The following is a 13,133-nucleotide window of genomic DNA, read 5'->3' as shown; positions in this document are numbered from 1 at the left end:
GAGAGCTTTCGAATTTATTGCATACAAAAATAGGCAAATGGTATAATTTTAGATTAGTTGATGTGTATATTATAAAAAATAGTTAAAAAGTTATTGAAGTAAGTAATCTATATAATTATAGTTATTTAAAACAATTAAAATTTTTTCGAAGCATTTACGTAACTTTTCAAGGCAGCTACAACTACAAATTATATCAAATTAAATTTTATTTGATTATATTTTGCTCTCAAAATTTCGAGTTGAAATCTGTTAAATTATGTCGAATGAGAACTATTTTGTAGGCGACTATATTAATGTATGCGAAGGTATACAAATTTTTTTCAAAAATGAAAATTCCCGTTATTTTTCGATTATACATACGTATGCTGTTGCTAAACAATAGTCGGGTGGGTCGAAACTCAGAGGGAAAGTTCAAGGGAAGTTTTTTGTGAATAGCTCTACCTCAAGCATAGCTGTAGACTACCAGATTACTGTAACGATTTTCAAGCAGAGGTGGCTGCCACTAATGTAGTGGTAGATATATTGTTCCGAAGTACTGCCTCTTTCAGGGCGGTGAGGATTCTCTCCGACAGCTAAGAGGCAATACTAGCTTTGAGCTCGCTCACTGTTTGCTCAGAGTTAGTTAAGGAGTGGGTAACCTCACTATCGATAGCATCAAGCTACTTTATTATCAGACTTGGCTGGATACCTGGTCACACCGAGAGCGCTGGAAACTGCAAAGCCGAGAAAGGGTACCCTGTTCCTGATAACATCAGATTGTGAATAAGTTCTTCTTGCTGCTCAACAACAAAAGCTTCTGTTCGACTGCGAAATTCTTTTGGCCTAGTGTGGAACACAGGAGATCCACTGAGCTAGTAGCTTACAGTAAGGTAAGGCTAAAAATTTTATCGGACAGTAACTGTCAAAGTGTTTAGTATTGAACTAGGTGAGGTAGAAACAACTAGGCACTCTCTTTTGTCCATATTTTGCAAGACTGAGGTTTACTGAGGTTCAGCTGTCAAATTTTTCGGTGAACCCGAAATAGCCTAAATTGATTTTGTCCACCTCAACAAATGTGTAGCATGCACAAAGCGCCACTTTGTCGATTTTTGGGAGTATTTTCGATTAATACTTAGTAGTATTTATATATGTCAATGGACCGACAGCCTTTTAGCCTAACCTAAACAATAGTCGCATGGAACCCGTATAGTACCTGCAAGCTGGTATTCTGATAACACATCTACTGATCAAGACTCGCCACTTAGATATTTAACAGATGTTTCATAGATAACAGAGTTGTAAGTCTAACCTATATCTTAAATTATCCAGTTAGATGCATGATTCAAGACCACGCTCTCAAACTCTCGAGTTGAAATCTGTTAAATTATGAAAGTTATCGGCTGTTTGGTGGAGCGATGTCAAGCGCGCTGGCCCGCCGTGTCCTGACACAAACGCGTTTTCCTCAAAACCACGTTTTTGGAGTTTGTGGAAGTCTGACATGGCGCGAAAATGGTGCAATCGCACTGAAATTTCTTACACATGTTCATCAGAAGTTTGTGCATCCGTGGTACTGGAATTTGCCGAAAATATTGAAAATTATTCATTTAAAAAAATAATTAATAACAAAAAAGGGGCCAAAAATTGATTTTTTCTCTTTCTAATAGCCGTGCATCCTCTTGCTTAAAATGAATGAAATTAGAGCAATATTTCCACTTGTTCAATATCAAGTTTCACCAACACCTGAAGGTATTTGCCCAGCTTTGATCCTTGCAATTTTAGTCGATTTTGGCTCATTTGTCTCAGAGAAATCACTTACGCAAATATGAAAAATGTAGTTTCGAGAAAATGTCTTTCGAGATAAACTGATGGAGCTGATTGAACTTAAGGCGGTAACTTAAAAAATATTTGAGAGAGCTGTTTAAAATTATAGTATTTTATTTTTAAAGGTATAGTCTATAGTTAAATATAGTTTTTCTTTAAATTTAACACTAGGTGTTGTTGACTTACGATTATTTTAAATGGTTATCTGCTAAATCAAATTAGCTATTTAGTTGTAATGAATTTGCAAATTTTAATTCAATAATTTAATTTGATTTCATACTGCTTTAGGTTATAGATTTTCAAAAATTTTGTTTAAAAAACTGTATATTATAAACTAAGTGTATATGCGCATGTACTTTTCAAATGAAATTGTGTACTCACAATCAAAAACACAAAATCAAACAGGCCACCTATTGCCGGCGAAAAATTTATAAGAGCAAAAGTCATAAAAATATGTGATAAAATTGATAGAAAAAAGTGTAAAATCTGCTTAAATTAAATAATCAAATAATAAGTAACACTTAGGTATTACATATATACTTACATTAATGTAAAAAAAAATTAGTATGCAAAGTAGATAAAAACTTGTAGAAAATATTTATGTATATATATTATATATAAAATAATATAAATAATGCTGTCACTAAATATTTATAAGTAAATAACGGCTAAAAACGAATTACTAAAAAATTTCGAAAACAAAAAAGTAAACAAAAAAACAGTAAATAAGGTTAAGTTGAAAATTCAAAATTAGTGGAGTTGGCTACCTGTTAGGCTTAACTACACGCACTCTGTACATAACTTGCCACACTAACATTGTAAATATGTATTTCTGCGTCATTTAATAACAGCAAAGAATTTATTAAGAGTTTTGCAAAAACCGTAATCTATGCATTTTACATTTAACTAAGATTAGTGACTAACTTCTAGCGATAATTTTTCAAAAGATAACAAGTCAAGAAAGGGTTAAGAAAATAAGAGAATAGTGAAAAATTTATAGTGAAGCAAAATCCAAGCATTTGAGCTCTGCATTTAATGTAATTCTTACAATTTAGTGATACACTTTCGTATAAAAACCAAAACAACAACAACAAACAAGCAAACAAGTAGAATGTAGCTAGTTTAACAATTTGTAAATAATCATTAAAATAATTAAGAAAAAAATGCAATAAAAACAATTAAAAGATGAAAACTATTATAGTAACTAGTAAATATTGAGTCATTGCATTGAAAATTAGCGTACATACAGACATACATATGTATTTGTTATATTTAAACGTTTGATTAGTAATTGTTATGATTCGACGAATTTCATTCATTTCACAACGGCAGAAACTTCTGGCATAAAGGAAGCAACCGCATGTGTATGAGTAATAGAAAAATCAATAGTAATAATAACTGTACTTTTTTCATAGACCCTAAAAATTAAAGCAAAAAGTGAATAAATAAGACAAAAGAGCTGAACCAAATACAAAAAAAAAAATTTGTAATAACAAATGGGAAGGAAAATCAAAAATTGCGAGCTAAAAACGAAGAAGAAATAATTTCAATTTGATGGACGCCAAAGTGTTAAGTGCATTTCCAAATTACAACGCAATTCAAAACTGTACTTACATATAATAAACACTGACTTTTTTAAAACAAATAAAAGTTTTCCAAACAAGCAATTGTTTCCGATCGTATATGCTATAGTGCTCTGATAGCAATGATTCCGACATATGAGCAGCTTATTGGTGAGAAAAGATCGTGTGCGAAATTTCAGCAAGATATCTTAAAAACTGAGAGACTAAGTTCGCGCATATACAGACAGACCGACATGACTAAACCAACTCAACTCATCACGCTGATCATTTACAAACTTCGTGGCAAACTTATTTTACCCTGTTCACAGTATACAATTTATTTGTAAGTATAATCATATACTATATGAAAAAAAAAAATTATTTTGACTTACGTTATTCTAAAAGAAAACGGCGTGAAAATCACTAATTGAGCTAACTACAATAGAAATTTCCTTGGGTACAGCAGACCAGAGATCAAACCATAGTCGAAAAAAATTTAATCAACATATTTTCTACTTCTTGATCTTTTTTTAAGAACATAACCTCACACTGTTGGTTGGAGAAATCATTGCTTAAACAGTTAACTAAAGATCAGTTCATATAAATATGCACACAATCTCGTAACTGTTTGTTTCCGACCCACATTCTTATACGTATATTATTTATAATATACACCCTTATTATGTATGACTACTATGCGAGTCTAGTAGTCGATAGCCAACCTTGCACCTAAGTTTTGAGCAATATTGCCAATTTCTTGTAACAGTCCTGCTCAAAAAAAGGAACAACATAGGGGCTGCCTGCGTTTTCAAGTATACTGAGATCAGTGGCCATACGTAATACAAAAGCTGTTACGGTAGCCAGCCAGGATCACCAATTGTCTTACATAATATGGATGATAATTTATTTTAGTTATAATTTATTCGTAGAAACCTCTAATCACTGATGCTACGAATTACACCTCTGACTTGCTTACCGCCCAGCTTCTTGACAATTGCTTTTAACAGCAAATATCTCAAAACTTTTTTAATAATTTAAATTACTAAATACTGCCTCTATAGAAGTGGACTCCTAGTACCCTTAATGTAAGAACATACACTACTATTTCATACAGATTTAGATTAGAAGTATCTAACACACAAAGCGAGACCAAATGAGATTTACTTCACTTTAAGATCAAGAACTCTGATACACCTCAGTCCAAGTGAAGCCAATTTGATATAAATCCGTCGTTTTCAAACTTAATTTGACTTACGAACAAAATATTAGTACAATTCACGAGAATCTTATGAACCACATGATTATTTCTAGGCAGTGGAAAATTTTATGAGCAACGGCATCGGTTTGTAGAGTAAGAGGGGCTGTTTCGAAGCCTACTCGTCGAACTTATTTGTATAAATTCTAAAAAAAAAAGTTGTCTACGAAGTCTGGGAAACTCTTTTTATATACTTCATGAACCCATTGAGAATTGCTAACAATTGCAGTAACGAACGAATTCAGACCCTCTTATATAAGCCTATTCAATTTCAATTCTTTTTGTAACCAACTAGCACTTTTCACTTTGAAAACATACAACACAGCTCCAGGTAATGCGACCAAACCCATGGTAAACATTTGTAAAACTAAAAATTTAATAATTTATAAATTAAGAAGAAGAAAAATAACTAAAACTAAAATTGTAAAATCTAAACTCTAAACATTAAATAAACATTTTCGAGACTCTTTGTTATAAAAAATCAAAAATATTACAAAAAAAAAATGTAGTTTTATTTAACATATTTTATTGATAACGGCTTGAGAATTCCTGGTTATTTAATCTTTCAGCGCACTTAGCTATAATCTCTAGCCTTGCTTACTTGCGTAACTGTATAATTTTATGAGCATTCTAAAGCAACAAACACTATATAAAGCGAAAGCGAAACATACATTTACAAATATTTACATAGAAAACTTCACGTAAGTATTACTTTAAACTTAAGTTAAAAATAGTATATGCTTTGGACTAGCAAAAAAGAAAACCGCTCAAAATTTTGTGATATGGCCCACAAAATAGGTGGCTTCTCGACTTCGTATGGCGAAGTAGAAGGGATGATCGGCACGAAAGAATTTCTTGCGGGAATCAATCGAATTACTAATCACAATTGGTTTGTATGCTGAAAGGAGAGAAAATAACTGCGGTTAAAGTTAACGGCAGAAACGAGATGAAATTAATGAAATGAGCTGTGATTTAAAATGGAAATGGATGAAATAATGAAGCGAATGATGTTTTTTTCTGAGTGATTTGAAATTTTGGGTTGATATTGTGAATAATTAAAAAAAAAAGGGTTTTGCTCAAAACATGCAATTGGAATACGAGTGCGAATAATTATACTGATATTTTTAAGTTTTACCACCAAGACCGAGTGGCCTATGTTCTCAAAGGCACCACCACTGACCACCAATTTTTTATTTCTAAAGTGATTTATGCCAGAAATACTTAAGGTTATAAGTATGCCTAACTTGTGATACAAATCCAACAGATCGAGATCATAGATGAAGAACAGCGTGAAAACATTCTTCGACTAAATGTGAGACTGATATTAAATATTATTATGAGACTTTCTAAAGATCCACAGGGCTCATGGGGACATAAATATGAAAAAATGCAACACGCAAATTTGCATCGAAAATTTTATCTGTTTTCAATTCAAAGAAATATGTCTAATACATTAATGTTAATAACTAAGTATGAAACTAATGATATTTGCATAATTTTTGTACTCACCAACACTACTTGCACCTTCCGTGCCCGACTCATTGACCTCTAAGCACACTTTGTGTAGAATATCTGAAATTATTAGTGGGTTTGTGGTGTTGTTCCTCAGCATATTCTTAAAATTTGACGCTTTCGAGAAAATCGTCGTGATGCCCAGCTGAACGATGTTATATAGAAAAGTTTCAATTAGTTTAGGACATCAACTAGTACATGCGCGAATACAAAGGGCTCACCTGTTCCAAAGTATGCCGCAGGCTGCATTCAAAATCGATTTTAAATTTCGGCAGTAGCACTTGCACGCTCTCCATCTGCATGCGCTCCGCCAATGCATTAAGATCCAACGCTTCTAACTGCTTTTCCAATACCGCCAGGCCATCGCGCTGATTGGGCAATACCAGCAGCATAGCTAGCTCGTCGTCATGCTCATAAGGCAGCTCAATAGCACGCGCGTCCAACTCACGCAACTCTGCAAACTTTACGAACATATCATCGTCGAAGAGCATTGGCACAGACACAGCTGCTGGTGGCGCCAGCTGTGACACATCACTCCCTGCAGGCGCCTCAGCGACGCTTAACTGAAAGTCGTACAAGCCCGTCCGATAGGCGCTAAACGGCAGAAACCATTTGCTTTGGAAATGCACAGCAGCCAACACGATGGCCGTTGACGCCGCCTCAGGCGTTGTGATCGTGGACAATAAGGCATCGCTGATGCGCCAGGCATAGCCAGCGGCCGCCTTCGCCAAATCCTCATCAAGTTGCGCGCGCAATTTCGCAATACTGCTGAAATCTCGCTGCAATGCTGTTGTGTGGAAATATTTCTGCGCTATTTTACGAAATTCATCGCTGACTTCCACCTCCACCGGCAACAATAATTCACTGCATAGCTGCATGTGCGTGTCAGCGGCCGAGTCGGTGCTCAATTGCAGTTCCGTCGCGAAGTGGTTGGCCATTTTAGCATTGCTCGCGAAACGCTTCAGCTGTAGCACGCGCTGCAACTCCTCTGCAGTGCCGCCATCGCTGCCGAGATAGAGCAGCGTGAGCAGCGCCTCCAGCTGAAGTGGTGATATGATAATGTTGCCTGTACCGTGTGTGGTGACGATGACGCGCAACAGCTCGTTGCTGAAGTCCATTGCGACATTTGTGGCTCCATTGCCATTCGACGCTGTGCTGTTATTGCTCGCCATTTGGATTGCTCGCGCTTTTCTATTTTATTTTTTGCTTTTATTTTTATAGCGGGTACGTTTTTTGCTTTTGCTACGATTTGTATGAGTTGTGCGTGGGCGTGGTGGCGTTGGCGTTGGCGTTGTGCCGGAAAAGTCTCAATTGTTGCAGTTCAAGCAAGTGGTGGCGGTGGTGTGGTCGGTGAACGGTGTCGCTGCCGTTGTGCGATTACAAAATTAGGCATCAAATTAGCAAGCAAACAAATTAAGCTGACCTGGTGCATAGATATATATAGTACAAATGTATGTATTATACATACATATTTAAGGTATCTTGTGTATGAGTAGCTTAGTGGCGCACGAGTGGGTTATGTTGTGTTGAAGAATTACAGCTGTTTATCAAAACTGTCAACGCGCGCAAAGAAAACAAAAAAGTTGTCAGGTTGCTTTTTAATGCAAACATCAGTATTTCGCCATTACTAGCTGATGACTTTATCCGTTAGACTAACAGCATTTGTAGACTAAGTATTTGTTTTCTTATCGTAATAACGATTAACGGTTTTAAAATAGCTTTTCAAATTAAAAGTCTATTTAAGTTGTGTTGTAAAAATTTGGCAATATTTTTCTTTCAAAAGCACCTACTTAATCAAAATCTTGTTATTTTTGAGTTTCGAAACGTTTAATAATACGCGCCGACGAAACTTTAATTTACCACACGTATTTTTACATAAAAAATACAGTCTTCTGCTATATCTATTACGCCTTACAACGATGCTGAGTTGAAATTTTGGCCACTCAACTTTAAAACAACTAAACTCTCGTTTGGAATTATATTTAATAAATGATAGCAGTTAAAGCAGTTTCCACCATAAATTAGTGACGATTTGATAGATAATTAAACAGTTTTAAACGAAAAAATTAGTTAACGCTTCCCATGAACATTAGTTTTAATTTTTTTTTTTGTAGAACGAAGAAAATTTTGGAGCCGAAAGTGTTGTTGAAACTACACGAAAGTTAATATACGATAAAGATTCAACTTAAAATTTTGTGACAAGTTGACTTTATACTGATAATATCGAATGAAAAAATTTCAACTGAGTTGTAAGTTGTAATGGGGAGGTTTTATCATAAAAAAGCACCCACCAGCGTTTCTAACCATAAACACATTTCTGGTGTAATGTAAATGTTGGGTTAAACGTAACAAATAACTGATAAAATTGGCCCAGAACTAATCCTAGATTGTCATATACTTACAGCCGTTTTTATGTTCGTGTGCAAATCGATCTCCTTATGACAATTAGTTTGTATTTGGTAGCAGTTGTTTACGAAAAGCAAATTTGGTCTGTCGATTTTTACCATGGGAAAAGTTTTGAAAAACGAGTTTGTTTAAATTTTTGTGTTTGTAATGGAATTACGGCTACGGAATCATTACAAATGTTGCTGAAGTACGTTGTGGCGTCTACTTTACCACGAATCCAATTATTTATGTGGCACAAAGCATTCAGTGACGGCCGTAAAGTCAACGAAAGCTTGCTTTATGCGAGTCGTACTCTACACCACTGTTAGTGGCGATAACATCAAATCAAACTTTTTCAGAGAAACAGTGCTTGAAAATCGCCATGTCGTCATCAAAGAGATAACAGAGTATCTCAACATTTCTTAAGGATCGTTTCAACACATTTTAGTTAATGTTTTGGGTATGCAGCGTGTCAATGCTAGACTCGTAAAAGAAAGACTTGAAGCTTTGGCAAAAACGACGTCGAGTTAAGGTCGCGAAATAAATGCTTAACAACGTAGCTGAGAACCCTAAGATCATCATCGCATCAAGACTAATTTGATACTGGTTGGTATTTTCTAGATATTTCAAATAATCTATTCGCATCCAATCATAACTTGGTGGTTAACCAGAGTAGATCTGTCTGATAGTTTAGCGTTTAATTATATCATCATGTATAAATCCGCTCGCCCTTAAAAGTGTTTTCTGGTGAAAATATATTTATAAATCTAAGTCAGAAGGTAAATTAAGCAAAATAACTGCTTAAATTTAGGGTTATCCTAAACTAAGCTCTATCTCAACTTTCTTACTAACACTTAAGAAAAGTTTCGAGACAGCTTAATCTCCTAAAATTTGAGGCATTACAAGCAATATAAAACAAAAATTGATGTATGTGTATATAATCTACACCATATAAGTTTTTCACCCAAAAATCGCTAATCAGGAACTTCTAAACAACAACTACTCTTAGGTAGGCAGCGAAACGAAAACAAATAGTGCTCTAATAGTAGCTTAACTAAAACGCAAGGTGGATAAGAGAAATGATATTGATCAATGTACAGCTTTCTATAATTATCAAAAGACACGCGCACAACAACAACAAATGAAGATATTTTAGAAAAACATAGTTTTATTACAAAAACAAACGTATAAACGTAAGACGCACATTTCAGTGGTTTCCAAAGAATTCCACGCGCTTACCAACAATTTTGCTACTCCTAAATGTGTGTGGGTTTATAAATTCAAGCATTAATACATACCTATTTATATTTGTACAAAAACCACACAATTTTGATTGCACTTACTGAAATTCAGCAGCATTTAGTGAAAGCGAATAGTTTTCTTTTATATGCGATAAAAATGTTTGTAACGACAGTTGTGCTCATATTAATAGAGTATCGTTATGGCAGAGAGAATGGAAATGAATTCTAGGATGGGAATATGTAATTTATTTAAGTTCGTCATTTTACAGTAGCTCTTAGATTATGCACTAGACAGTAGTTTATGGCTGCTAAATAGCTGCAGGGGTTGTTCTCGCATAAACTCTAATTGACTGGAAAGTCAAAATTTATTTATCTCAACATATGCAGCTTGATCATCATCATAAATTTGAGAGTAATAAATTCAGAAAAAACACTTTGAAGAACTGTCGTTATTCGACAAAAGACGGTTCTTTGAAGCTTTAAGACACTGCACCATGCAGCTGACAGTTTTTATGAGAAATTTTTTCTCTGATATAACCTTGGCTGTCAGTTATTACATGTCAAAGTACAAAAAAAAAAAAAACAAAACATAGCAACCTCACAATCACTAATTTTTAACGAGTTGCCGCGTTCTTTTGACACTCGCTAACAAAGAAAAAATTATGGTAATACCAAAAATATCAACTCTCCTAATATTGTCAATATACATACTACCAACTTTGTCATTATTTCGATTAATATGCACACAACTGTATATGCTTTCAAGTGCTGCTTCTTCTTACTTTTTAATAGCTTCAAGTGTATACAAAGACTAAATGCACAAATTCTTCTACGTGCTTGTGATTGTGTTGCTTTTGCAGAATAGAATTAATTTTGTATTTCCACAATATAATATTTTTGCACCGCCACAAAATAATATGCACAGCCACAGAGCTTTGTAGGAAGACAAGTAGGCATGTGCAAATATGTATGTTTGTAAATTATTTTTAAGCACAACAACTTTTTCGGCGGCAAATTAAAACTTAAAGGAAGCAAAGATTTACGTCAAACCGAAGACACTTCATTACCGAATTTACTTAATGCAACAAAATTATTATTTTTCTGCTTTATTTCTCGTTTAATTAAAGGCAAAACTAGTACAGTGTGAAAAACGAGCGCAACAACACTTAACAGCATACATTACATCATAATTATTTAAGTAATTTCTTCTGCATAAAAGGTACTAAGATAGTTTTTTTTTTATTTCAGAGTTCTCTTTTTATTTCACGAAAGTTTTTTGTTTTTAATTTCGTGAGTGAAATATTTTACTTTTATTTTTTTTTATTTGTATTCTTAGGCACTATAATTATATTTTTATTGTTTTTTGAGCATTTTTTTTATTTTATGAGATTTATTTTCACAAAAGTTTTTTTTCTTGCGTGAAATTTCTTACTTTTTAATTTTTTTTGCTTTGTAAACCTGTACAACATATATGAATTATTTAAAAATTGCATGATATACTTTTTTTTATTTCATGAAAGTTTTTTTTTTTATTTCTTGATTTAAATGTTTTACTTTAATTTATTTTTATTTTTTGCTTTATATTTTTCACTATTTCAAATAAATTCAATACCACACGGATTTATGCCACTTAGCTACATTTTCCTTTAAAACATATTTAAACACACTTGTGCGCTAAAACCTTTGTATATCCATGCACCATAATCCCGCTCGTTTAAAGATTAGCCAAATTTATGCTAATACCTCTTACTCAATACACTTGTTGCTTGGTCTGAATATAATTTTCGAACGTTATTCCCACAATTTCAGTATAATTTTATATTCACTTATGCAGTTCTTCCAATTAAAAGCGCGAAAACAAAACACTTTCGTTACCGACTCCGCTTCACTGACGACTGACCGACCGATCATGCCAAATAGATCGAGTTCACGCCGCTCGACAAAATTTTGCAGCTCTGTTTTTGTTGTTTTGCCATTTGCTCACAAATTAAAATTTTCTGAAAATTGTTCGCATTTTCTACAACATTTTCTCCGATATTTTTACGCTGCTCACTCGCAGTCAATATTGCCATTGCTATTTTTATTATGAATGATCATAGATGGCAGCCACCACGCATATGTGCATACGTGTATATATCGACAATTTAGATATACAATTGCTTTGAGGAGCTGCGGGGATCGTGCGCAAGTTTATGCTCAGCGCGAGCATCGTTCTAGTGATCTAGCATGCATTCTAGCACAGCTGAGGCACAATATGATCAACATGTGTTGCGTCTCTTTGTTTCAATACGGAGCGAATTTATGTATTATTTATCTATGTAATACATATGTATGTACATATGTATAACAGAATGTTGAGTGTTTAATTAAACGCTTAACTGGGTGGTTTTGTTGTTATTGTCCAAGCTTCTGCTTAGCGCTAAACGACAGCGAAAAATTACCAGCAACATAATCTAATTGATTGCAATAGACATACAGACTCATGAATACCTCTCACACACCAGTGCGTATAATGAATATGAATGAGGAAAATTATAGTTGAGGTGTGTTTAGAGTTCAATCGAAGATCTCAGTACATAAATGATTTCTATAGTCTAAGCATAATCCGACTTTTTTTGTATCATTGCATTTTCTTTAAATTTCGTTCCTTTTTAATATTCGTCTATAATTCTCATCAAATTTATAAAATATTTTTCGACGTATATTGGTTAGATTAGAAATCACATATTGTAGTACTAAAATAGATCGATCACTAAACAGTACTAAAATAGATCAATATATTTTGAGTATAATGATGCTATACAGTAATAAATTCTACTAGAAACTTCATATTTGTATACTTAAACTAAAGCTGCAATAATTTTTCATCCTACTAAAGGTCAATTCCTAAGGAACTATCCACGTTTTCACTAATAGCAACTTAAGGGATTATGTTCACTTGTGAAACCGATTTTTTTCTTATATATCACATGTACAATTTGTATTTGGACCGGCAAAGAGTTTCAGAGACACGAGCGTATTTATAGGAATTTTTAACTTAGTGTAATCGGCTACCAAAACTTTAAAAGCGTTTTTCTCGAAATACTGTTTTCAAAGCCGCTGAGGAAAATTTGTCCTAAGCCGCTGGAGCGATCAACTTGCAATTACATGACCTTGTTATATTTGTCAGGTAATATTCTTTTTTGTTTTATTTTTGTATTAAAGATAATTTAAGCAGAAAAATCTTCTTTAGAATTTCTTTTTTCTAAGGTTCTCCTGGAGATCGGGTACGGGATCAAAGAAATCCAAAATATTTCAAAATAAATCGCCGATAATTTAAGTACTTTAAATTATAATATTATATAATACTATTAATGGTCATTATTTATATTTATTTAT

The 13,133-nt window shown here is 33.7% G+C and overlaps 1 protein-coding gene and 1 long non-coding RNA gene across 3 annotated transcripts; one reads left to right on the top strand and one right to left on the bottom strand.

The window, feature by feature from the left end:
* Window positions 1-5,123: 5,123 nt before the first annotated feature.
* On the bottom strand, window positions 5,124-11,732 carry Spn31A (Serpin 31A). 2 transcript variants are annotated; one of them, XM_014231195.3, is made up of 4 exons: window positions 11,499-11,732; window positions 6,351-7,492; window positions 6,127-6,274; window positions 5,124-5,515 (listed from the first exon to the last, which is right to left on the bottom strand). In XM_014231195.3, exons 2-4 carry the CDS (start codon window positions 7,299-7,301, stop codon window positions 5,385-5,387), a joined length of 1,230 nt encoding a protein of 409 aa, XP_014086670.2. In that variant the 5' UTR covers window positions 7,302-7,492; window positions 11,499-11,732; the 3' UTR covers window positions 5,124-5,384. The 2 variants fall into 2 exon arrangements, with proteins under 2 accessions (XP_014086670.2, XP_014086680.2); XM_014231205.3 differs by having other exon boundaries at window positions 11,506-11,732.
* Window positions 8,524-13,133, top strand: LOC118680396 (uncharacterized). Its single transcript, XR_004975923.2, has 3 exons — window positions 8,524-9,120; window positions 12,634-12,924; window positions 12,988-13,133. It is a non-coding gene; the product is annotated as an uncharacterized lncRNA (long non-coding RNA).

Source organism: Bactrocera oleae, chromosome 3, assembly GCF_042242935.1.
Source record: "Bactrocera oleae isolate idBacOlea1 chromosome 3, idBacOlea1, whole genome shotgun sequence".
NCBI classification, from domain to species: Eukaryota; Metazoa; Arthropoda; class Insecta; order Diptera; family Tephritidae; genus Bactrocera; species Bactrocera oleae.
The sequence above is the reverse complement of the archived record's forward strand: the minus strand, read 5'-3'. Positions and strand labels throughout refer to the sequence as shown.

Bases quoted from the DNA above. Each gene is read 5' to 3' on its own strand.
- Spn31A (XM_014231195.3), bottom strand. From the start codon at position 7,301: ATGGCGAGCAATAACAGCACAGCGTCGAATGGCAATGGAGCCACAAAT. The intron at 6,275-6,350 runs GTGAGCCCTTTG...AACATCGTTCAG, and splicing joins TGCGGCATACTTTGGAACAG to CTGGGCATCACGACGATTTT. The intron at 5,516-6,126 runs GTGAGTACAAAA...CTCTCCTTTCAG, and splicing joins GGAAGGTGCAAGTAGTGTTG to CATACAAACCAATTGTGATT.